Source organism: Salmo salar, chromosome ssa13, assembly GCF_905237065.1.
Source record: "Salmo salar chromosome ssa13, Ssal_v3.1, whole genome shotgun sequence".
Taxonomy (NCBI): Eukaryota; Metazoa; Chordata; class Actinopteri; order Salmoniformes; family Salmonidae; genus Salmo; species Salmo salar.
In genome coordinates, this window is record NC_059454.1 from 26,903,961 (window position 1) to 26,930,525 (window position 26,565).

General features: G+C 44.1%; 1 protein-coding gene across 1 annotated transcript in view; it reads right to left on the reverse strand.

Moving 5' to 3' along the window:
* Nucleotides 1–4,375: 4,375 nt before the first annotated feature.
* sema3bl (sema domain, immunoglobulin domain (Ig), short basic domain, secreted, (semaphorin) 3bl) overlaps nt 4,376–26,565 on the reverse strand; it is a 57,579-nt gene continuing 35,389 nt past the window's right edge. Inside the window, exons 5-16 of the mRNA XM_014135158.2 lie at nt 23,757–23,847; nt 22,143–22,259; nt 21,762–21,904; nt 16,365–16,479; nt 16,202–16,271; nt 15,837–15,981; nt 10,556–10,787; nt 10,351–10,442; nt 10,191–10,232; nt 9,834–10,059; nt 6,506–6,639; nt 4,376–5,798 (exon numbers count right to left, since the gene is read on the reverse strand). Of these exons, the coding sequence (XP_013990633.2) occupies nt 5,304–5,798; nt 6,506–6,639; nt 9,834–10,059; nt 10,191–10,232; nt 10,351–10,442; nt 10,556–10,787; nt 15,837–15,981; nt 16,202–16,271; nt 16,365–16,479; nt 21,762–21,904; nt 22,143–22,259; nt 23,757–23,847 (1,902 nt within the window). The 3' untranslated portion in view covers nt 4,376–5,303. The remainder of the gene's footprint in view (nt 5,799–6,505; nt 6,640–9,833; nt 10,060–10,190; nt 10,233–10,350; nt 10,443–10,555; nt 10,788–15,836; nt 15,982–16,201; nt 16,272–16,364; nt 16,480–21,761; nt 21,905–22,142; nt 22,260–23,756; nt 23,848–26,565) is intronic.

A 26,565-nucleotide genomic window follows, 5' to 3' on the forward strand; every position in this document is an offset into this window, starting at 1 on the left:
AGTCGTGACAACGGTAGACCATTCCATTCTTGTGGGCCGTCTCTGGAGTATTGGTGTCTCTGATGGGTCTTTGACCTGGTTTGCTAACTACCTCTCTCAAAGAGTGCAGTGTATAAAGTCAGAAAATCTGCTGTCTGAGCCACTGCCTGTCACCAAGGGAGTACCCCAAGGCTCAATCCTAGGCCCCACACTCTTCTTAATTTACATCAACAACATAGCTCAGGCAGTAGGAAGATCTCTCATCCATTTATATGCAGATGATAGTCTTATACTCAGCAGGCCCCACACCGGATTTTGTGTTAAATGCTCTACAACAAAGCTTTTTTATTGTCCAACAAGCTTTCTCTGCCCTTAACCTTGTTCTGAACACCTCCAAAACAAAGGTCATGTGGTTTGGTAAGAAGAATGCCCCTCTTCCCACTAGGTGTTATTACTACCTCTGAGGTTTTAGAGCTTGAGGTAGTCACCTCATACAAGTACTTGGGAGTATGGCTAGACGGTGCACTGTCCTTCTCTCAGCACATATCAAAGCTGCAGGCTAAAGTTAAATCTAGACTTCGTTTCCTCTATCGTAATCGCTCCCCTTTCACCTCAGCTGCCAAGCTAACCCTGATTCAGATGACCATCCTACCCATGCTAGATTACGGAGACATAATTTATAGATCGGCAGGTAAGGGTGCTCTTGAGCGGCTAGATGTTCTTTACCATTCAGCCATCAGATTTGCCACCAATGCTCCTTATAGGACACATCATTGCACTCTATACTCCTCTGTAAACTGGTCATCTCTGTATACCCGTTGCAAGACCCACTGGTTGATGCTTATTTATAAAACCCTCTTAGGCCTCACTCCCCCCTATCTGAGATACCTACTGCAGCCCTCATCCTCCACATACAATGCTCATTCTGCCAGTCACATTCTGTTAAAATGTCCCCAAACACACACATCCCTGGGTTGCTCCTCTTTTCAGTTCGCTGCAGCTAGAGACTGGAACGAGCTGCAACAAACTCTCAAACTGGACAGTTTTATCTCAATCTCTTCATTCAAAGACTCAATCATGGACACTCTTACTGACAGTTGTGGCTGCTTTGTGTGATTTATTGTTGTCTCTACCATCTTGCCCTTTGTGCTGTTGTCTGTGCCCAATTATGTTTGTACCATGTTTTGTGCTACTACCATGTTGTGTTGCTACCATGTTGTTGTTATGTTGTGTTGCTACCATGCTGTGTTGTCATGTGTTGCTGCCTTGCGATGTTGTTGTCTTAGGTCTCTCTTTATGTAGTGTTGTGTTGTCTCTCTTGTTGTGATGTGTGTTTTGTCCTATATTTATATTGTATTTATTTGTAATTTTTTAATCCCAGGCCCCCGTCCCTGCAGGAGGCCTTTTGCCTTTTGGTAGGCCGTCATTGTAAATAAGAATTTGTTCTTATATAAAAAAAACAGTTGCATGGCCAGGAATCAGATTTGTATCGGAGTTCAAACCACCTACAAAAGTGGTTTGAAATGTGGGTTGAAACATCAGATTCAACGTGCTTTTTGGCTGTTCAGACTGAAAAAAAAGAACAGATTCAATCAGATATGCAAAGAAATTGGGTTTGAGTCACTTCAAACTGTCGATATGAACAAGGCTTAACAGTCCTGATCTCCCTCCCACACTAGCTCCCTCAAAAGAGGTACAATTATTGAAGGAGACCCACCTGTTTAAGCTAAGCCCTGGTGGCTCCTAATGAGCAGTGACTGTAACCGGTGCACAATGCTGATTTTTAACGAGTTAAGGGCCTTAAGTGAAATGGCTGCAGCAGCTGGAGTTCCCATCACCCCCTGCTGCGTGTTTCAAGAGGGTTTATGGGGGATTGGGTCCAACGTTGCCTCTACGGTTAATGCTGCTGCCCATAAGTCTGACCCACTAAAGCTGCGTTTACACAGGCAGACCAATTCTGATATTTTTTCCACTAATTGACCAGTCCCATCAGATCTTTTCACAAATCTTTTTCATAGGTGATCTGATTGGTCAAAGTCCCACAAAAAAAAACATCAGAATTGCGCTGCCTCTGTAAACGCAGCCTATGTCCCTCCGACAATGTCACATTGTACCACTCTGGCGTTTTGTTTCACACAGGGAAGAATGAGGACAGAATGGGCTGGGGTGTTTTACAGTTTCAGGGCAGGCTCTGTGGTTGTGTCTGTGCTCAGGTTGTCAAGGCAGTTAGGTTTTTGGGTTGGGGTTGGGTTTAGGAGACCATGCCTTTTGCTTCCCTGACAAAAAACAAAAAACTATTCTAAGCTTTTATACAGATGTTACCCAGGCAATTACGCTACAATTACATGCAAGAGTACCTTCATTGATAACAAGGCTGGGGGCTGGAGTTCGCCAACTAGGAGTTCAAAAATGAAATGCACCACAACCTACTGCACTTTTACACTCAAATGGGGCATGGGTAATTTTTACGCTCAAACGGGGCATGTCTAAAGTTTACACTCAAATAGGGCATATCCAATGTTTACACTCAAATGGGGCATGTCTAATGTTTACACTCAAGAAACCATTTTATCCTAGACTCAACTCAATCTCTTTCAGACTCATTGGCAATGTTTACTCAGGCTGCCCGATTCTGATCTTTTTTTCACTAACTGGTCTTTTGACCAATCAGATCAGCTTTGAACAAAATCTGATGTGAAAAGATCTGATGTGATGGGTCAAAAGACCAATTAGTGAAAAAAAATCTGATTTGGGCTGCCTGTGTAGACAAAGCCACTGAGATGTTACTCAGGGATAGTATTAAAATTGATTTGGCATACTTCATTAGCCTGCTCCAACAACAGACAAAACATTGAAAACTGCACTGCCAGATGACAAACAGAAACACTCATACACAGAGCAGCCGCTGATCCCTGGACACAAATACGTGCTGCAAAGGCACGCACGCAAGCAAGCATCCTGTAGATTGATGAAAGCAGTCTGGTCTGTCTGTGTGATACATGATTCCTGGCTCTGATCAGGACTCTCCTTCCTCTCTGACCTGACAGAACTAAACTCTACCACTGGACCACAGCCCCCAAACACCCACTCCCGACAACAACACCCCACATCCCCACCCCACTACTTGAGAAATACTGCACCAAACACCTTAGTTAGATTTACAATTGCCAACTGAAACATTCTCAGAAAAAACTTCATTTAATCACAGATTTCCTGAATTATCTTAGATTCATTCAGGGAATTTTGAGGAACTGAAATATGCTTCCGTGTCTACAGTGTCTCAAGGGGGACAAGCATCATTAACCAAACGTGGAATTGGTCAGGAAACACACCTCCAAGACGGAAGTCTTGTTTTTCTAATTAGCAACAGAAAATCACATGTGCCAATCTGCTTGTTCATTGGCTCGTTAAACCATTCCCCACCCCTATAGGCCCACAAACTTACTACACCACAAACCCACCACAACCTGGTCCCTAACACTTTTTTGGTTACTACATGATTCCATATGTGTTATTTCATAGTTTTGATGTCTTCACTATTAAACTACAATGTAGAAAATAGTAAAAATAAAGAAAAACCCTGAGTAGGTGTGTACTTTTGACTGGTATTGTATGTTAAATACACTTACACCGCATGCAGGAGAGCTCATTAAATAAGACAGAAATACAACATTTAAATTAGGCTCTTCCCTGTGAAAGAGACCCGCCAATGAGTTACAAACCACACGTCATCGACATTGGAAGTCTCACTTTATGTTGTAGTCTAAGATTGACATTTTCAACACAAAGCATGTCAAAACGACTGTTTTGTTCTTTAAACTATTGCTGATAGTAACTGCGAGAAGGAGCTCCAGAAAAATCTAAAAATAGGCAAAAACAAATGGCATTTTGTCAGTAACCTTTTTCATTGTTTTATTCATATTCACTGTTATTTATTTTTTTAGTTACTCAACAATCCTGTTTTTGCATAGTTGTGTGCCATAAGCTATTGTGTTGTGTGGAGCAGTGTATTTTCCCTTTTGGTGAAAAATACTGTGTTAATGCCATCTTTAATACCAATCAGAATAGGATCTGGTAATGTATAGTGAACCACTCAAACCTACTGTAATCCAATCATCAATGGTCATCAACTCCCCATTCTTGTCCATTTGAGCTAAGTCCTGCGACACTCTCTCCGTCACATCTGGTCGGTCTAACATACGATCAGAAACAATATTTAGAGAGAAAGGAGAGGAGAGGAGGACAGGAGGCTAATAATTGCTCTCACGCTCCCACCCACCCTTACAACCAGTGCCCGTGGAAGGAGACCTTCCAGTGAAGTATGTTAGTGAAACATTGTATTTTAACAACAGAGACAGAAATCCTGTATTTAAATAAAGAACCAGTGTTTACAAAGCACCAGCAGAACATTCAGCCAGCGCCAATGACCCTTTTTATTTTCCTTCCTTTGTCAGGAGTGAGAAGTACACCTACGACACACAAAGGAATGGTGGGAACTGGAGTCTAGCTGATAATACAAAGCAACAAACAGGCCTTTTCTCTGTTGAACCATCAACAATCGTCTCATGGCAACTTCCAGTTAAAGCAATAGTCTTGTGTGTTGTTATGGCTGGTTGAGTGATGGTTGTGTGAGTGTGCTTGTGTGTTCGCTCAACAGTGTGTGTGAGTGTGTGTGGATAGAATTTGCTGTTGTGAATAATTTGCAGGGTGATGGGATTACACTGCTAAAAATAACGGCGCTTTGGGGTTCTTTAAATAACTTTTTGACTGTATATGAAGTGAGCCATAGGACCATTTTTTTCTAGCAGTGTAGGGTGTGTTGAGGTGCAGGGTAAGGCAAAGGCTCCGGAAATGCAGTTTTAAGGGGTACAGAGCGAAGAACACAGAAGCAGTCTCAGAATGGGTAACATGGAATGGGCTCAATGACCTAAGAGAAATGAGTGCAATGTTGGGTTGAAGGTGATCAGTTGTAGCAGTCCAACCCACACACTATTTGCAGCATGTTACAGTCAATCCACAGTCATACAGAGACACTGACGTTGCAAGGGTGCGTGGAGAGGAGAAGGGGTCCCTTGGTGAAAACAGTTGAGGGTTTTTCATGAAGCAAATGAGAGTTGATGAGTGCCATGAGTACCTGTCTCTCTCTTTCTCCTCCTCCCTTCCGCCTCCACATCAGTCTCAACCCTTAACACTACAGCCTGTTGGCAGTATATCTTCCTACAATACATATCACTACCACCTCTTCCTTCTCTCATTCATCATGTCATGTAGTCCTTCTCTCAGTCCTTGTCTTTTTCCTCCCTCCATCTGTTTCTCCCTCCCCTCTACGGCTGTCGGTTACTGACGTCCCGCGGCGTCCGGTTGCGTTCCCCGGAGCCCTTGTTGCGGGTCTTGCGCGCGCTGTCCTGCGCCTGCCGGTACTTGTCCAGCATGCTCTTGTGTTTACGCCGCAGCTTATCGTTGCACCACAACCTCTCACAGTACTCCTCCACGTGCGGCAGGTTGGACGGGCCGATCAGCTGCATGATGTCCTTGAACCAGGGGCGCGGGTGGCTGAGGGGGTTGGTGCTCCTGTAAGCATGGCAGGGAGGCCAGGACCGGTACCCCTTCACCCCCAGGGGACCGTCGAGGGGGGCGTCGTCACGGGCCAGCAGCTCACTCAGTGTGTTCCCCTGTAGGACCTCCAGGGAGAGGTGGGTGAGGGTCTGGGTGAAGCCGTGCTCACGGGAGAGACACACATACACACCCTCATCCTGACGGAACACACGGCGGAAGAGCAGGCCCTGCTCCATACGCATCACTCGGTCATCCAGCTTCACCTGCAGGGAGAAAGGGAGGGAGGGTGAGGGAGGAAGAGAAGGGAAATAACAAGAGAGAGATATGGAGGGAGAACAGAAGGGATTGAGAAGGGGAGATAGGAAGGCAAGAGGCGAACATACAGGGATAAAAAAAGAACAGAAAAAATAAAGAGGGGCAAAGTGGTGGTGAGATGGAGGGATGAGGGGATGCAAAGAGGATGAGGTATGGCACAGAGAGGGGAAAGGGGTCAAAGTTGAGTTTTTGTGCTGTTTTCTCAGCTTGGAAGGCTAAGAAAAATTTTGCCATGAAATTCAGCAGTAGTTTTTTTTATACTTTCTCTCTGCCACGGTAAACAGGGCAGCCTGGTTTCTCCAAATGACAGACAGACAGACAGACAGACAATCTCTCTCTCACACTCTCTGTCTCACACTCTCTGTCTCACACTCTCTCTGTCTCACACTCTCTCTGTCTCACACTCTCTCTGTCTCACACTCTCTCTGTCTCACACTCTCTCTGTCTCTCTCTCCTTAAATCTCCCCCTGAGGTCTTTCAGTTTTTTTACTTGTTCTCTGCTTTTTCCCTCACTGTACCTCTTATTGCTCCATCTCTTGCTCTATCCTCCATCAGACTTTCCCTCTCTTTCTCCCCATCTCTTTCCAACACTCTCGTGATTCCTCCATCTGTCTCTCACACTCTCTCCCTCCGTCCATTGATCCATCTATCTCACCTCTTCCTTGCGGTCGTCTCGTTGGAGCAGCCATGTGACGGTGGCCTGGGGGGAGCGGGGGATACACTCCAGGAAGGTGCTGTTGTTCTCTGTCCCGTACACAACCCTGTCTTCTGTTACGTCCAGCTCCTCCACTGTAGCACAACAGACACAACATTAGAATATGTACACTTAGAAATGTGATCTTTCATCACTCCTCACACACACCTTCAGGTGAGCAAACACACATTCTCCACCCCTCTGACTGCTACACCCTTCCTTCTTTTGTTCCCCCTCTCTCTGTCCTTCTGTTCCCCTCTCTGCCCTTCTGTTCCCCTCTCTCTGCCCTTCTGTTCCCCCTCTCTCTGCCCTTCTGTTCCCCTCTCTCTGCCCTTCTGTTCCCCCTCTCTCTGCCCTTCTGTTCCCCCTCTCTCTGCCCTTCTGTTCCCCTCTCTCTGACCTTCTGTTCCCCTCTCTCTGACCTTCTGTTCCCCTCTCTCTGCCCTTCTGTTCCCCTCTCTCTGCCCTTAAGTTCCCCTCTCTCTGCCCTTAAGTTCCCCTCTCTCTGCCCTTCTGTTCCCCTCTCTCTGCCCTCTCTCTGCCCTTCTGTTCCCCCTCTCTCTGCCCTTCTGATCCCCTCTCTCTGCCCTTCTGTTCCCCTCTCTCTGCCCTTCTGTTCCCCTCTCTCTGCCCTTCTGTTCCCCTCTCTCTGCCCTTCTGTTCCCCCTCTCTCTGCCCTTCTGTTCCCCTCTCTCTGCCCTTCTGTTCCCCCTGTCTCTGCCCTTCTGTTCCCCCTGTCTCTGCCCTTCTGTTCCCCTCTCTCTGCCCTTCTGTTCTCCCTCTCTCTGCCCTTCTGTTCCCCCTCTCTCTGCCCTTCTGTTCCCCCTCTCTCTGCCCTTCTGTTCCCCCTCTCTCTGCCCTTCTGTTCCCCTCTCTCTGCCCTTCTGTTCCCCTCTCACACGATGACACACCGACAGGGATCTGTCTTATTCTCAGCACAGGCGTGTCAGGCGTGTCAAGGCGTGTCCATTACTTGGTAAATTAAAAGGTTCTTCAAATGAAGACCCTCTCATTCAGCCCACGGCTTGTGTATGATGTCATTTCTTACGCACACATACCGGTAATGCTGTATATTTCAACTGCACCATAGCATATGTTTCATACCTATAAGATAATCTGTGTTACAGTATATGTCTGCGTACAGTATATACACAAGTGTGTTGTTTTAAGATAAAGCATGTGTTTCAAGTTGCTATCACTCTGGCTCCCAACAGAGGGATGCACATTTTACACAGGGACCTGACACCTAGTCAAATAAAGCTTGTGTTCTATCAGATATCAACTTCCCTCTAGACCTGACACTGGGCTGTACAATATAAACTACACATGATAACAACTTCCCTCTAGACCTGACACTGGGCTGTACAATATAAACTACACATGATATCAACTTCCCTCTAGACCTGACACTGGGCTGTACAATATAAACTACACATGATAACAACTTCCCTCTAGACCTGACACTGGGCTGTACAATATAAACTACACATGATAACAACTTCCCTCTAGACCTGACACTGGGCTGTACAATATAAACTACACATGATTCCCTCTAGACCTGACACTGGGCTATACAATATAAACTACACATGATAACAACTTCCCTCTAGACCTGACACTGGGCTGTACAATATAAACTACACATGATATCAACTTCCCTCTAGACCTGACACTGGGCTGTACAATATAAACTACACATGATAACAACTTCCCTCTAGACCTGACACTGGGCTGTACAATATAAACTACACATGATATCAACTTCCCTCTAGACCTGACACTGGGCTGTACAATATAAACTACACATGATATCAACTTCCCTCTAGACCTGACACTGGGCTGTACAATATAAACTACACATGATTCCCTCTAGACCTGACACTGGGCTGTACAATATAAACTACACATGATATCAACTTCCCTCTAGACCTGACACTGGGCTGTACAATATAAACTACACATGATATCAACTGGCCTTTGGTCGTCCAACCTATAAATTGTTTACAGTGTATGTCTGTTCTCTCTCTCCCCCTGAGACAAAATCAGAGATGCTATTTATATTTATTTCTCTACAGACCCAGGTTGCAGCCCAATTGGTACCATATTACCTATATACTGTAGTGAACTATACTTTTGACCAAAGCCCTGTAGTCAGGGTTGGGGTGTTATCTGGTTACAAAAACACTAACTGTAATCAGTTATGTTACCAGCACAAAGATTGTAATCAGATTTACAGATACTTTTGAAAAACTAGATGATTGCTTATTGGATCACTTTTACATTCAGACAAACCAAATTTATGATGACACACCAAATGTGTGTGATGGGTCATTTTTGTCTTCATCTAATGCCTTTTAAAGCAAAAGTAACCGAAAGTAATCAGTTACTGAGTTTGGGTAATCCAAAAGTTACGTTCCTGATAAACATTTTGAACAGGTAACTATAACGGATTACATTTTGAAAGTAACCAACCCAATCCTTCCTGTAGTGCACTATGTAGGCAATAGGGTACCATTTACGATTTTTTAATTTATTTTTTATTTCACCTTTATTCAACCAGGTAGGCTAGTTGAGAACAAGTTCTCATTTACATTACAACTGCGACCTGGCCAAGATAAAGCAAAGCAGTTCGACACATACAACAACACAGAGTTACACATGGAATAAACAAACATACAGTCAATAATACAGTAGAAAAAGTAAATATACAGTGTGTGCAAATGAGGTAAGATAAGGGAGGTAAGACAATAAATAGGCCATGGTGGCGAAGTAATTACAATATACCAATTAAACACTGGACTGATAGTTCTGCTCCAAAAGATGAATGTGCAAGTAGAGATACTGGGGTGCAAAGGAGCAAGATAAATACATAAATACAGTATGGGGATGAGGTAGTTGGATAGGCTATTTACAGATGGGCTATGTACAGATGCAGTCCCAGTGTTTGTCCTACCTCACCTCTCAGAGTCCAATGCCTCTCAATGGACGTGTTTGACCTCTGTGACCTCCCTGGAGCAAATACTTTTGGTCAATTTCCGCTTGGCCACCATGACAGCCAGACTAGCTCACCCCCCTCACCCCTCTGTCATGCACACCATTGTAATAAGCATTTATCAACAGGATATTACAGTGCCCTACTTTCCCCCAAGTGCACTTGGCATGTTGTGAGTCTCCGTACTGTATATCCTTCTCACATAGTCTATCATCTTCATTTTGTAATTCATTTACACTCATTTCATTCCCACCCTTTTCATTTCCACCCTTTACCCTCTATCTCCCCCTCTCTCACCACTGAGGTTCTGGTCCATACACTGCAGGGCCGGGTTGCCGTGCCTGATGTCCTGCCGGCGATAGCGGCGTCTGCTGAGCGAGGTGTAGCGAGTGCAGGAGGTGCCGTCCCAGGCACAGTATGGGTCTCTGGCCAGGCAGCACTCAGCACAGGCCTTCCCATACGTCTCACACCTGTGAAGCCTCAGCTGGGCCACACCCACCGAAGAACCCACGTACAGTGCTTGCTGTGTGCGGAAAGGGATCAGAGTACAACCAGAGAATGAGAATGTAATGTTTTATCGTGGTGTTGGCTTCAATGCTTGCATGTTTTCTTTAAGTTTATGTCAACTGTGATAAAGAATTAACATTTACTCACCCTTTTTACTGAGATCTCCAAAGAGGTAATGGGAGTTGACACCTTGATAAAATAAAAATATTATATTTCATTCGCATTCAGACATTGTGAATTGGTTAGACTTTTAAATACATGGGGAGGAGGGGAGACGGAGGAGAACGGAGGAGTCTTATCTAGTTACCTTGAAGACCTGCAGCTCCTCCAGAGTGACCTCTTCTGTGTCCAGAGTGTTGCCGCTGCGCAATGCAATGACCTTCAGCACAGTTCCTATGTCTGGGGTCAGAGGTCAGGGGTCAAAATGGTCAACTTACATCCCAATACACTCAAGTTTCCTAACTAGTCACCACTCAGACTAATTACAGAAATGTGGAGAAGTTAGGACAAACCTGTGCCTATGAACATGACGTCATACTGTCCATCCTCTGCCTCTACACGGTCCACCACGATCTGTTTGAGGCGGTAGGGCAAGTTGGCCTTGACCAGCAGAGGCTGCTTCATGGCCGGGTACACCGGTCGCCACATCAGGGGGTGCCCTCGGGCAAACTGGAGCACTGCGTCTGGGAAGTCCTTGGTACTGCCAAACTGTCTGCCAGGCTGGTTGGTGATCTTACTGGGGCACTGGAGATGAGAGGAACTCTTTAGTAATCATTTTATAAAAACATGTGATTTGTGTTAAATGTAAAAGGGTTGGGGGAATGTGATATTCAGCTGTGTTTTTAGAGATCAGTTGATGAGTCATTTAGTAAGTTAGGTCTGTGTTCCTCTGTGACTCCCTTACAATGTTTGGCTGGGAGTCATATTCAACACTGCTTGGGAAGATTTCTTAAAATTCTGTCATAACATTGACTAATCCATAGGCACTTCTGGCAGCATTGAAAAATATAATTTCAGTTACTGTAAATTGGAATGGACATAGAATTTCATTATCGAACAGTGGCGTGTATTCATGGATGCCAACGGAAGCCAGGCTTCCCCAAAAAATGTACTAAGAAAAAAATATCTACAATGTATCTTTCATCTCTGTTTCATAATTTTCTTTCAAATCACAAGAGGCTGAATGTAGCTGACCGGAGCGCCCCTCTGTATGTGTAGGCCATCTATCTAAAGCAGTCTGGTCCAAAAGAGTATAACATTGTTGCTGCCCATAGCATTGAATGCAAGGGAAGCCCGTGACCATTTGGCCTCCCTTGATAATTGTTTTAAATAATAACCAATCAGCGTTGGTCCTGGCGCACCAAAAAAAAGTGTAAAGGGAAGCCAGTTTGGATTTGGCGTCACTCCTATCAAATCGCATCGAGAGCATATGTCATTGACAGAAACAACTTGATTTGTTGCATCTTGTTGTGTTGCTGCCCTTTTCTAAATTAGCCATGGATGGAGATGGGGATTTGATATTGTGGTTTTACTTAATTCTACGTACTGGCCAATGATTATAACGTCGATTCTGATCCAACCATTGTTTGCTACATTGTGCACCTAGCCTGAGACGATGGATGTTCAATATGTAGCTAGATGTAGAAGGCTAATGTTAACTAGCTAAAGTTGCCAATGAAAATAAGTTAGGCTAGCTAACAAGCATTTTAGCCAGGTAGCCTAAGACAACAAAAAATAAAAGCGTGTACTGTATGACAAAGTTTTGGACTAAATTGTGTTTAGTATCTTTTAGTTGTTGCTGTATTAAAGTAAACATTGGTGATATGATGATGTTGAAATGGTGCTGGAATAATGGAGGCATCTTCTGTGATGAAACAAAGGTGTGGCTGAATTTATTCTGCCAATGTGTCTTCTTTTTGTCTCGGCCTTTAGGCCTATACATCACCGTCGCAAGGCATATGAACTAACAGGTTATAGAGCAAACAATGCAATTATCACAACACAATACAGCACTAGTCAAAAGTTTGGACCCACTACTCATTCAAGGGTTTTTCTTTATTTATACTATTTTCTACATTGTAGAATAATACTGAAGACATCAAGACTATGAAATAACACATATGGAATCATGTCGTAACCAAAAAAGTGTTAAACAAAACAAAATATATTTTCGATTTTTGATTCTTCAAAGTAGCCACTTTTTGCCTTGATGACAGCTTTGCACATTCTTTGCATTCTCTCAACCAGCTTCATGAGGAATGCTTTTCCAACAGTCTTGAAGGGGTTCCCACATATGCTTAGCAATTGTTGGCTGCTTTTCCTTCACTCTGTGGTCCAACTCATCCCAAACCATCTCAATTGGGTTGAGGTCGGATAAATAAATAATTTACAGTGTCACCAGCAAAGCACCCCCACACCATCATACCTCCTCCTCCATGCTTCACGGTGGGAAACACACATGCAAAGATCAACCGTTCACCGTCTCTGCAACTCACATAGACACAGCGGATGGAACCAAAAATCTCCCATTTGGACTCATCAGACCAAAGGACAGATTTCCACCGGTCTAATGTTCAATGCTCATGTTTCTTGGCCCAAGCAAGTCTCTTCTTCTTATTGGTGTCCTTTAGTAGTGGTTTCTTTGCAGCAATTTGACCATGAAGGCCCGATTCACACAGTCTCCTCTGAACAGTTGATGTTGAGATGTGTATGTTACTTGAACTCTGTGAAGCATTTATTTGGGCTGCAATTTCTGAGGCTGGTAACTCTAATGAACTTATCCTCTGCAGCAGAGTAGGTGTGTCCAAACCTTTGACTGGTTGTAGGTTGTAATATGGCTTTTTTTTTTGCTTCCCCAGTGATTTTACCCACGCACCACTACTGCTATCAAAGCCTATCTAAAATCCTGAATTGACAGGAATGGAGAGTTTTTTTTGTTGCCAAATTCTTATCTACTCTCATTATGGGTGTGAAAACTATGCACACCGCCTAAGCACTAAATCACAGAAAATTGCACAATTACACAATAGCTTGCAGAAACAGTACAGCTGAGGTGATCTCTGTTTGAGGGAGGAGATGACAGCCAAATGTCTCCACAGTGCCAAACAGAGTATGCATCCAAAATGGCTCCCTATTCCCTACGTACAATGGTCAGAAGTAGTGTACTATATAGGGAATAGGGTGCCATTTGAGACGCACACAGGTCCAAGCCAGCCAGCTATATACTGATCTCGTAATTTAGGGTGTCTTTGGCTTCGGAGTGTTTACATTGGTGAACCTCAGGAATGAGCAAACTGTAGCAGATTCCCCCAGCATATGTAGAGTATTAATATAGGAACATGTACACAGTCAATTCTCCAGTGTCTATACGGGTCCACACTTTTCAGTGTTAAATTAACACAATGCTAGGGTAAAGCCTTATTTGAATATTTCCCAGAGTGCCTTGGCTTTCTAGTGAATTGTAGTTACTACCCATGACACATTTTTTTTGACGGACACAGTTGTTGCATTCTTCTATTTTTAGACCTGTGGTCTTCACCAAGTGACATCCTAAGAGAATATGTTATCATTAACATTAAATTCTTTAACACAATACAAAATACAAAGTATTTAATAAGGTATTATTTTGAGGGCCTAGTTTACCCTAATACAGTGGCCTAAAACTCATGGGTTTCAGGCCTGCAAGTCACATGATGTGGGGATATCCAACATTTACAATTCTTCAGAATGACTGCCAGGTTGGGAAAACTACTAATACAGCATATGAGACTACCTAACCATTTAAACTGGAACAATAAGTAACAGATTGGATTAGTTTAGATAAATATATATTATTTATATTTGAGTAGCATTAGATAAATTAATAAATCAATTTAGTTGCAAAAACATAGAGATTGAAAAAAAAAAAAAAACAATTGGTGGGGTTCTTTTACACTTCTTTTAACTCTTACAGGTGTGCCCCTGAATTCATCTCTCTCTCTCTCTCTCTCTCTCTCTCTCTCTCTCTCTCTCTCTCTCTCTCTCTCTCTCTCTCTCTCTCTCTCTCTCTCTCTCTCTCTCTCTCTCTCTCTCTCTCTCTCTCTCTCTCTCTCTCTCTCTCTCTCTCTCTCTCTCTCTCTCTCTCTCTCTCTCTCTCTCTCTCTCTCTCTCTCTCTCTCTCTCTCTCTCTCTCTCTCTCTCTCTCTCTCTCTCTCTCTCTCTCTCTCTCTCTCTCTCTCTCTCTCTCTCTCTCTCTCTCTCAAGGACAACAAAGTCAAAAACATTGTGGGCAGAACTGAAAAAGCGTGTACGAGCAAGGAGGCCTACAAACCTGACTCAGTTACCCCAGCTCTGTCAGGAGGAATGGGCCAAAATTCACCCAGCTTATTGTGGGAAGCTTGCGGAAGGCTACCCAAAACATTTGACCCAAGTGAAACAATTTCAAGGCATTGCTACCAAATACTAATTGAGTGTATGTAAACTTCTGACCCCCTGGGAATGTGATGAAAGAAATTAAAGCTGAAATAAATCATTCTCTCTACCATTATTCTGACATTTCACATTCTTCAAATAAAGTGGTGATCCTAACAGACCTAAGACAGGGAATTGTTACTAGGATTAAATGTCAGGAATTGTGAAAAACTGAGTTTAGATGTATTTGGCTAAGGTGTATGTAACCTTACGACTTCAACTATACATACAACGCTCGCTCAACATTCCCCTGGCCAGCTTTGTCTTAGTGTTATGTGAAGTTGTGTGCATCCAGTCATATTTTATGGCTAAATAGTGGCTTTATTAGCCTGGAGTCAGAGTCGTGTGCTCTAGGGTTACGTTAAGAAGGCATTTACAATGGAAAATAAAACGCTCCTTTCTTGTTTTTCCCCCAGAAGTATTTTTATGTTTGGGTGTGTTGGATTTTTAAACCTCTGTCACCCTTTTGACACAGCTCATGGTGCAGATCATTCAGGAAGAGAAAAAGAAAGGCAAGAATGGTGTGAGTAAAAGAGGGAGAGAGAGCCTTGGGAGGAGGGAAAAATAGATGGAAAGAGAGAGAATGAAAGGGAAAGAAAAACAGAGTCAGAATGGGAGAATCCCACAAATGGACAGCAGCTGTGTGTCTGAGTGAGTGACACATCGGCCAGTTGTGGACGATATTAAAGAGATGGAAGCTCTGCTCTTCCATACATAGTCACTGTATGACAGTAGCAATCCTAGTCAGCTGTGGGATAGCACTTCACGGCTTCACGCTGGGTTCTTTATAGGTGTAGTGGAATGTAAAGACCTGTCCCATCACACAGTATTTGATGGCTTGATACACTGCATTGGCTGAGGTAAGGATGTCTTGATAAGTGACAGGTAGATCAGGGATGTTCTAGAATGTTCTCTGAATGTTTTCTGGATGCTCGGAGGTTCAACTTAACAGTAGAAGACAACTACAGTTCCACCTAGAGAGGGCACATGAGCCAGAATGCCAGGTAAAAGGTTCAGTATATGTAGGTGTGTGTGTTCGTGCGCACTCTTCTCAGATCAGATATACAGTCTCTCTCTCTCTCTCTCTCTCTCTCGACATACTTCTTAATCAGGCCTGTGTGTGTGGATTGAAACCACAGAGGTGCCGACTCTGCTCTGATACTCGGGCCCTGAATGAAGCTAAATTACAGCGATGTGGATGACAATAAAACATGTGACAGTAACCACACATTTGATCATCTGATCTCTCTCACACAAGTAAGCTGACAAGGAGTCTGAAACAAAGTATTTGTTTGTAGATATGGCATGGTAGCCTGCAGTGTGGTACTGTATGGTATTACTCACCACCCCAGGTCTTGGATAGGGCACTCTGCCCTCGTAAGCCCCCCACTGGTAGTCAGGTCCCTCCTTGTGTGCAAACGGCCCGTTGAAGGCTTCTCTGATGTCTGCCATACGGTACACACAAATTGCAAAGCCTTGGAACACGTTACTAGGGGAGAAAGGAATGTTTAATGTTAGTGACTGATTTCATTAGGGTTTGGTTCCTCCATTGTACATGTTAAAGCTACAGACTGGGATTTGAAAAACAACAAAATGTCCGCCTTGCTGCTTGTTTTGGTAATCAGCCAAGGGATGGGTCTGCAGGAATGCAACCACTGTCAAATTCATAGACGGCGATATGGACGTGTGTAACCATGTGTGGAACTCACCTGATGGTGCTGAAGATGGCATAAAGATCTGGGTTCTTCTCATCCTTGCCTCTAAGCAGGAAAACATCCTCTGTGAAACAAAATAGAAGCGTTATTGAGTACTTTTGTTAATGTGCTCAGGTTTGGTGCCTGCGAGCATAAATTATTTGTGCGTGTGTCTCACCCAGCTCGTCGAAATGTGTGTCAATGCCATGAGGCCCAGGTACAGAACACACCAGTCTGGCCTTGATGAAGGTGCTCCATTTATTCACCAGCACTCTCTGTCCACCTGCATCATTCTATAGAGGACACAGACAACACACCACCACCATCATCATCCCCACCATCACATCTCAATCACACAGACAACACACCACCACCATCATCACCATCTCAATCATACAGACAACACACCACCACCATCATCACCATCACATCTCAATCATACAGACAACACACCACCACCATCATCACCATAACATCTCAATCATACAGACAACACACCACCACCATCATCACCATAACATCTCAATCATACAGACAACACACCACCACCATCATCACCATAACATCTCAATCATACAGACAACACACCACCACCATCATCACCATAACATCTCAATCATACAGACAACACACCACCACCATCATCACCATAACATCTCAATCATACAGACAACACACCACCACCATCACATCTCAATCATACAGACAACACACCACCACCATCATCACATCTCAATCATACAGACAACACATCACCACCATCATCACATCTCAATCATACAGACAACACACCACCACCACCATCACATCTCAATCATACAGACAACACACCACCACCATCATCACCACCATCACATCTCAATCACACAGACAACACACCACCACCATCACCACCATCACATCTCAATCATACAGACAACACACCACCACCACCATCACCACCATCACATCTCAATCACACAGACAACACACCACCACCACCATCACATCTCAATCATACAGACAACCCACCACCACCATCATCACATCTCAATCATACAGACAACACACCACCACCACCATCACATCTCAATCATACAGACAGCACACCACCACCATCACATCTCAATCATACAGACAACACACCACCACCATCATCACCACCACCATCACATCTCAATCATACAGACAACACACCACCACCATCATCACATCTCAATCATACAGACAACACATCACCACCATCATCACCATCATATCTCAATCATACAGACAACACACCACCACCATCATCACATCTCAATCATACAGACAACACACCACATCTCAATAACACAGACAACACACCACCACCATCACATCTCAATCATACAGACAACACACCACCACCATCATATCTCAATCATACAGACAACACACCACCACCATCACATTTTTTTTTTTTTTATTTTCACCTTTATTTAACCAGGTAGGCAAGTTGAGAACAAGTTCTCATTTACAATTGCGACCTGGCCAAGATAAAGCATAGCAGTTCGACACATACACATGGAGTAAAACAAACATACAGTCAATAATACAGTAGAAAAATAAGTCTATATACAATGTGAGCAATTGAGGTGAGATAAGGGAGGTAAAGGCAAAAAAGGCCATGGTGGCAAAGTAAATACAATATAGCAAGTAAAACACTGGAATGGTAGATTTGTAGTAGAAGAAAGTGCAAAGTAGAAATAGAAATAATGGGGTGCAAAGGAGCAAAATAAATAAATAAATAAATACAGTAGGGGAAGAGGTAGTTGTTTGGGCTAAATTATAGATGGGCTATGTACAGGTGCAGTGATCTGTGAGCTGCTCTGACAGCTGGTGCTTAAAGCTAGTGAGGGAGATAAGTGTTTCCAGTTTCAGAGATTTTTGTAGTTCGTTCCAGTCATTGGCAGCAGAGAACTGGAAGGAGAGACGGCCAAAGGAGGAATTGGCTTTGGGGGTGACCAGAGAGATATACCATCTCTATAACATCTCAATCATACAGACAACACACACTCTAACCAAAAGAGAGAGGGAGAGAGGAGAGATGGCTCACACTGACTGGACATACAGTATAATTGTCAATACGAGGCAAACAAATAGTTTATCAGTTACACCCAAACAAAGAATAACCATTATCTATATGGCAGCAGGGCTAAAAAGCATAGAAGTACATACTGTAGCTAACTAACTCTGTCTGTCCTCTCCCGTGGGAAAGTTGTCTAGTAAACCCTTCTATAACCATGCACTGGACACTGGGGAGACAGAGAGCACGGGTTATGGAGATGTAATCATATGAGCTTGTCTTCTCCTCCGTACTGTTTTCTAGTGTATTGTTGTAGCGCTCGCATACAGGCAGCGTACAGACAGACAGGTTGGTTTAATAGACACCAGGGCTGTGTAAGCTGTCTGGGATCAGATCATTGCTTTCTTGGAAGGATGTGGTCCTGTTCTGGTAGAACTGATAATAGCAGGCAGTGTTTAACAACGCCTTGGGGAGGGATGTACAGGAAGAAATACACTATGTATGGAGAGAGATTTGGGGGGACTGTGGGGACTGTGTGTGTTTGTTTGTGTGAGAACCATATACTTGTAAGTGTGAGCAAAGGAATGCTTTACTATAAATTGCCTAGACTCTAAAGCAGATTGCGAGTCTCTTGGGAAAACCTGTAGTCAGCTGTGGTGTGTGTGTCAGAAGGGATGTATGGCTGTGTGAGAGAGATGGGAGGTATGCACACTGACACTCATACCAGAGCACATCCAACAGCTGTGTGTGTCTGGAGGAAGAAAGATGCCAATTATTGGGGAATGTCAGCTCTCCCCGACCCGCCCACCTGTGGTCTGACTAAACCATTAGAGACCCTCCCTGCAAGGCGATACTATAAGCACATCTCCCTGTAACTAAACGTTAAACTATCACTATGCCAGGGCTGAAGCCCCACTGTGGAAATAACTCAGAGCCATGATCCAGTTCCCAAGCCCCAGATCATGACGTGGTCTAAGAAAAGATGAAGACTGACCTGGGGGGGTCCTGGAGAGTGAACTATCAAATCAAATTAGATTTGTCACATGCACCGAATACAACAAGAGTAGACTTTACCGTGAAATGCTTACTTACGAGCCCTTTCCCCCCAAAATAACGAGGCTATATACAAGGAGTACCGGTACCGACTCAATGTGCGGGGATACGAGGTAGTTGAGGTAATATGTACATGTAGGTAGGGGTAAAAGTGGCTAGGTAATCAGGATAGATAATAAACAAAGTAGCAGCAGCATAAGTGAAGAGAGTGTGTGTGTGTGGGGCATCAATATTCATGTGTGTGGGGTGTGTGTGTTGGTGTATCAGTGTAGTATGTGTGAGTGTGTGAGTGAGTGTGCATAGCCTAGTGGTTAGAGTGCTGGACTAGTAACCGGAAGGTTACTAGATCGAATCCCCGAGCTGACAAGGTAAAAATCTGTCATTCTGCCACTGAACATGGCAGTTAACCCACTGTTCCTAGGCCGTCATTGAAAATAAAAATGTGTTCTTAACTGACTTTTACATTTTAGTCATTTAGCAGACACTCTTATCCAGAGCGACTTACAGTAGTGAATGCATACATTTCATTTCATGCATTTTTTTATTTTGTATTTATTTTTTGTACTGGCCCCCCGTGGGAATCGAACCCACCATGCTGACGTTGCAAACACCATGCTCTACCAACTGAGCTACAGGGAAGACCGGTTAAATAAAGGTGTAAAAATAGAGTTAGTGCAAAAAAGGGGGTCAATGCAAATAGTCTGGGTAGACATTTGATTAACTGTTCAGCAGTCTTATGGCAGTCAAGATGATCTCAATAGTGCAGATGTATAACTTTCTGAGGGTCTGAGGGCCCATGCCAAATCTTTTCAGCCTCCTGAGGGGGAAGAGGCATTGTCATTCCCTCTTCAAGACTGTGTTGGTGTGTTTGGACTGTTACAGGCTTTGGTTTTTCCATTTATGTTTTGAGGTTGGACTTTAGCACGTGTAGCTCTTTACCACGTAAGGCGCACCATTGGGGTCACCTCGTTAGTCAGTATGTGTTATACATGTGCTGGTTGCCATCTCGTTAATGGGAAGGTGTTTCACCTGTGCTGGCCCATGAGCTATTTAAGAGTGGCTGGTCCACCTTTAGTTGGCACTCCCTATTTAGATATTTTTTTAAATAACATTCCTTTGTCTGATTTCCCTGATTTCATTTTGCTGTGCCTTTTTGGTTTGCTTCCTGTTTTTAAGTTTATTGTCGGGTTTTTCTTTTGTTTGCCTCTTCTTAGGCAAATTTAGTGGGCCCTCGTGGTGAGTGTCGTTTAGGTTCCAGTTATTGTTGCTGTTTTGTGTAGTTGTTGTCAGTGACTCTTTGTTAGTTTCCCCTTCTGTTTGAGCAACATTATTTGGATTTCTAGCTGGGGAACGTAGCAGGACCACGATAGGTCCTTAGTGATGTGGATGCCAAGGAACTTGAAGCTCTCTACTGGCTCCACAGCCCAGTCGATATGAATGGGGGCATGCTCGGCCCTCCGCTTCCTGTAGTCCACGATCAGCTCCTTTGTCTTGCTGACGTTGAGGAAGAGGTTGATGTCCTGGCACCACACTGCCAGGTCTCTAACCTCCTCCATATATGCTGTCTCAGCGTCATTGGTGATCAGGCCCAATACCATTGTTTCAATAGAGGCAAACTTAATGATGGTGTTGGAGTCGTGCACGGCCACACAGCCTCTGGTGAACAGGGAGTACAGGAGGGGACTAAGCACGCACCCCTGAGGGGCTCCCGTGTTGAGGATCAGCATGGTGGATGTGTTGTTGCCTACCCTCCCCACCTGGGAGTGGCCCGTCGGGAAGTCCAGGATCCAGTTGTAGAAGGTGTTCAGTCCCAGGGTCCTTAGCTTAGTGATGAGCTTGGAGGGCACTATGGTGTTGATTGCTGAGCTGTAGTCAATAAACAGCATTCTCATGTAGGACTTCCCTTTGTCCATTTGGGAAAGGGCAGTGTGGAGTGCAATAGAAATTGCATCATCTGTTGATCTGTTGGGGTGGTATGCGATTTAGAGTGGGTCTGGGATGATGGTGAGCCATGACCAGCCTTTCAAAGCATTTCATGGCTACAGATGTGAGTGCTACGAGTCATTTAGACAGGTTACCTTGATGTTCTTGGGCACAGGGACTATGGTGGTCTGCTTGAAACATGTAAGTATTACAGACTGGGTCAGGGAGAGGTTGAAAATGTCAGTGAAGACACTTTTCAGCTTGTCAGCACCTAACCTGCTATTGGCAATGCGGCTTTGTAAATGTTAACCTCTTTAAAGGTCTTACTCACATCGGTTACGGAGAGCGCGATCACACAGTTGACCGGAACAGCTGGTGCTCTCATGCATGGTTCAGTGTTACTTGCCTCGAAGCGAGCATAGAAGCCACCAGTGTTACTGTTGGAGTCAATGAGAGAGCTTTCCCACATATCCAGATTCACCTTGGCTTCACGTAACCTGTTAGCTTCACTGAACTAACACAGGGTTTGCCTGTGGGATGAGTTAGGTGTAACTGTATGTATATTTCTCTTACCGCACACACACGTCCTACGCGGGTGTGGATGGCCCCCTCTCTGTCCCCGGCCTCCATGGCCTTCTCCGTGAAGAAGAAGTACACCTTGTCATTGTCATGGTCATCATTATCAGGGATGAGGTGGGCTGCAACAAACTTTGGATCTGGAGAGAGGGAAGAAGAGAGAGTGGGTGAATGAGAGACAGAGAGAGAGAGAGAGAGAGAGTGGGAGTCAGTGAGAAAGAAAAATAAATATAAAGAAGAGAGCAAATAGGAGTTATTTCTTAGCAAGTAGTGTCTATAGAAGGTGTAAGAATCAAGTGGTGTAGAATAGGTGTATAATTGATATTGGTTTTAGGTGTGTATTCAGTGTGGGTGGTGAGTACAGTAGAGTTCTTGTACCATGCAGCAGTCTCTGGTCCGTCTCAGTCCTCATGGTGGCGCGACCTCCCAGACTACGGAAGATCACTGAGTCTCTACCCAGGAAGTCTGCAGTCAGCCCTGTGTACAGCTCCCCACCTGGGAACAGACAGAGAGGAAAGGATGGAGGAAGAGAATGAAAGAGGAGGGGATGAGGAGAGAGGATGAGGAAATAAGGGATGGCAGGGGAAAAATGTCACGATGACAGGAATACAAAATTGGCCAATGTAGTAGACATACCCCAAGCCACGTGTCCTGCATCCCTAGAGAAGTTTCATAGACTGGACAAAGATCAAATGCTATCCCTGCTCTACATGACAGAGCTCAGGTCATGCTCCTAACAAGAGTATATTCATCTACAGTGGACGTGTCATTGCTCCCTAAGCCCTGTCATCACTTCACTGACTAAGGATGGAAGTGTCTGTGGGTGTATCTATGGCTCCGATGATCGTTTCCCAACCAAGGAGCTGAATTATAATAGCAGCTAGCTGTACAGAGACAGTGGGGTTGCCTTAAACCCCTGAGTATGCACAAACAGATAGTCAGTCTGGCTTGGTCCCACAGAGTTTTGAGAAGTGTGATTAATGCAGACTCTTGCCCCGGTGAAAGGCAATAGCTTCTTTCAATAGCTGGTCCCAGAGATAGGGGAGATGCCGAGAAACGTCAGAGGGATACGTGTGTGTGAGGAAGTGGGGAGGAGGGTTACTGACCTCCTGTCCTCCTCCCCTCCTGCCAAAGAGCTCTCTTTACTAGTGGGACACAATGGCCATGACAAATACGCTGTCTTCCTCTCTCTCTATCTTTTTCTCCGTCTCCCCTTCTCTTTCTCTCTATTATTTTTCTTCCCCCAACCCTCTCTCTCTCTTTCTTTCTCTCTCTTTCTGATTAATCGATCCATTGCGACCTCTGAAATTAAACATTTGACAGCAATTACTCCTTAATCATGATTAAAAAGCCCCTTCAGAATGAATAGAGGATAATAGATATGTGTGATTCAACAGTGTAGAACATGAACACAACTTTTGTGTGTGTGTGTGTGTGTGTGTGTGTGTGTGTGTGTGTGTGTGTGTGTGTGTGTGTGTGTGTGTGTGTGTGTGTGTGTGTGTGTGTGTGTGTGTGTGTGTGTGTGTGTGTGTGTTTAGTGTGTTTGTCCATGTTAGCTTTATACAGTGTATGTGAGTGAGCGTTAGTGGAATATTATGTTGTTTGTGTAGGGTTTGTCTTTTGTGTATCAGTGTGCTCAAGGATAGACTGCTAGGCCTTTGGCCGTCCCTGTGTGTCTGCCTGCCAGATCCAATGCAATTTGGGACAGATCCTGGAGTTTGTGGGGTTCAGCAGCAGAGTGGACTGAGGCGGGGTGGGAAGACACACAGACACACACACACACATAAACACACACTTTTCCCCCCTGCGACTTTTAGAGTTGCATGTTGATGCAGTAAATCTGACTTGTTTCACAAGCTATGTCGAATGACAACAAGAGAGGAACACCCTTACTACAGTGTATCTCACAGAATCAGAAACCTCAAACCCCTTTCGGCTGTTGTGTTGAGATAAATATACTGGACTAATAAAGACACAGAGTACAGGACCTACCAATTAAGGTGCTAGCGAAGGGGAGGCTGGGGTCGTGAGGAACCTTCCCCCGTCCGTTCTCCATTTTGGTAGAGTCCATGGTGAAAACATGCTGTTTAGGGGAAAAAAGAGAAATGGGATTAAGAAAAATACAGATATCACATATCATTAAAATATTAAATTAGAATTAATAGTCACATGTCCAGGGTTGCAAGTGCAATTACAGGCTACAGTGAAATTCTTATGAAAATCTTACGATTTGAATGTTTTCCTTTAAGAGCCGTACAGGCAATTACTGAACTCATTGTAAATATTTCAACATACAGTACGTCACTCTAATACATATAATTAAATAGAACACTTAATTGAATGTATCTCTATGCCCTAATACGGTAGTGACTCTTTGACTGTAGTGATGTCATCAGTGAGGGACAGGAGTAACAGGGGGTAACACAGTGAGTGTAAAAAGACAGACAGGATGAGCTCCAAGTGAATCAGGACCCAGATGAATGTCCTCTCTGTGAACTATCCACAGTCTCCAGCTCTGGGTAGCAGTTCCTACTGCAGACAATGAGGCATTGTGGTTCTCTGGTTGAATGACTGTACACTGTCATGTAGGACACCATGACATGGAAGTCAGCAGGATAAAATTACACTTAACGCTACCATGATTAAAATAACACTGTATGTCCTTGATTTTGTGGCCCTTTCCAGTAAGTGCCCTTTCCTTGGCTTTGAATCACACAGGGATTCCCAGTGGCACTAGGACCTTTCCAGCTATATTGACACTCTCAGTGAGGAGGGAGAAGGAAGTAAGGTTGGCTTTGAGTTCCACAATGTCTCTAATATAGTCATACATTTGGCAAGAGGTTAGGAAGTGCAGCTCAGTTTCCACCTCATTTTGTGGGCAGTGTGTATATAGCCTGTCTTCTCTTGAGAGCCAGGTCTGCCTATGGCAGCCTTTCTCAATACCAAGGCTATGCTCACTGAGTCTGTACATAGTCAAAGCTTTCCTTAAGTTTGGGTCAGTCACGGTGGTCAGGTATTCTGCCACTGTGAACTCTCTGTTTAGGGCCAAATAGAATTCTAGTTTGCTCTGTTTTTTTGTTAATTCTTTCCAATGTGTCAAGTAATTATCTTTTTGTTTTCTCATGATGTGGTTGGGTCTAATTGTGTTGCTGTCCTGAGGTTCTGTGTGGTCTGTTTGTGTTTGTGATCAGAGCCCCAGGGCCAGCTTGCTTAGGGGTCTCTTCTTTAGGTTAATGTCTTTGTAGATGATGGCTTTGTTATGGAAGGTTTGGGAATCGCTTCCTTTAGGGGGTTGTAGAATTTAACAGCTCTTTTTGGATTTTTGATAATTAGTGGGTATCGTAATTATATTTTTGTTTTCTCAAGATTTGGTTGGGTCTACTGCTCCTCTCTCTCTCTCTCTCTCTCTCTGAGCAGAGAGAAAGGACAGGCCCTTTGGCAAGTGGTAGAGGATCTCTGCTGTTTCTCTCTCAGTGAGCTAAATAGTGACAGAAACACCAGATGTTACCTCTCCCTGAGCTGTGTAACTCTCCTAGCTGCACACAAACAGTACACAGTACCCTATACACACACACGCACAGACACTAACCTCCTTTTTATAAAATCTATCTAGTAACATTAGTTATCGTGATCAGATCAATCAGCATGAATTCAAATTCCAATTATAACTCCGCTTTGTGAATCTCCATAGTTCAATCTCACTAATCTTTTTCACATAATCAGAGATCAAACCTCTTTTACTTTCCATTCTCAATACCTAATTTGTCCTCCTCTCTACTCTCTTTACTTTACCACCTCTCTTTTGCCTCTCCCCCCCTCTCCTTACTTCATCCATCTCTCCCTCCCTCTCTTTCTCCTCCTGGCTAGTCTCTCTCAGATCCAGTCTCTCTGTGGTAACTCGGTGCAGAGCGAGGGGACTGGCGCTAGTCATGTCTGCTGTCGTTCTCTAGTCAGCCCTGCCAAGCCAAACAGCCCAGCAACCCCACTACCAAGCCTGGGCCACTGACACGACTACTGGCCCACACACACACACACACACACACACACACACACACACACACACACACACACACACACACACACACACACACACACACACACACACACACACACACACACACACACACACACACACACACACACACACACACACACACACACACACACCACAGGAGGTTGGTGGGACCTTAATTGGGGAGGACTGGCTTGTGGTAATGGCTGAAGCGGAATAAGTGGAATGGTATCAAATCCATGTTAAACATATGGTTTCCGTTATGAGCCGTCCTCCCCCAGCAGCCTCCACTACCACACACACGCTAGTTTGAAGACCGCAGGACTTTATTGATAAAAAATGTTTTTGTTGTTGTTGTTTCTCTTATCCATTCATATTTTATTTGCTCATGGATGTCAGTTTGTATTGACTGCTATATTAGTGTAATAAAAACTTGAAAACACATACGCTAAGCTGCTCTCTCTCTGCTCCTCGGATCCATGTGTCGGTCTCCATCCTCCACCCCTCTATCTGTCTTCTCTCCCTCTCTTTCTCTAACCTGTTAGGGCTAGGGGGCAGTATTTGCACGGCTGGATAAAAAAATGTACCCGATTTAATCTGGTTACTAATCCTACCCAGTAACTAGAATATGCATATACTTATTATATATGGATAGAAAACACTCTAAAGTTTCTAAAACTGTTTGAATGGTGTCTGTGAGTATAACAGAACTCATTTGGCAGGCAAAACCCTGAGACATTTTCTGACAGGAAGTGGATACCTGATGTGTTGTATTACCTTTAAACCTAT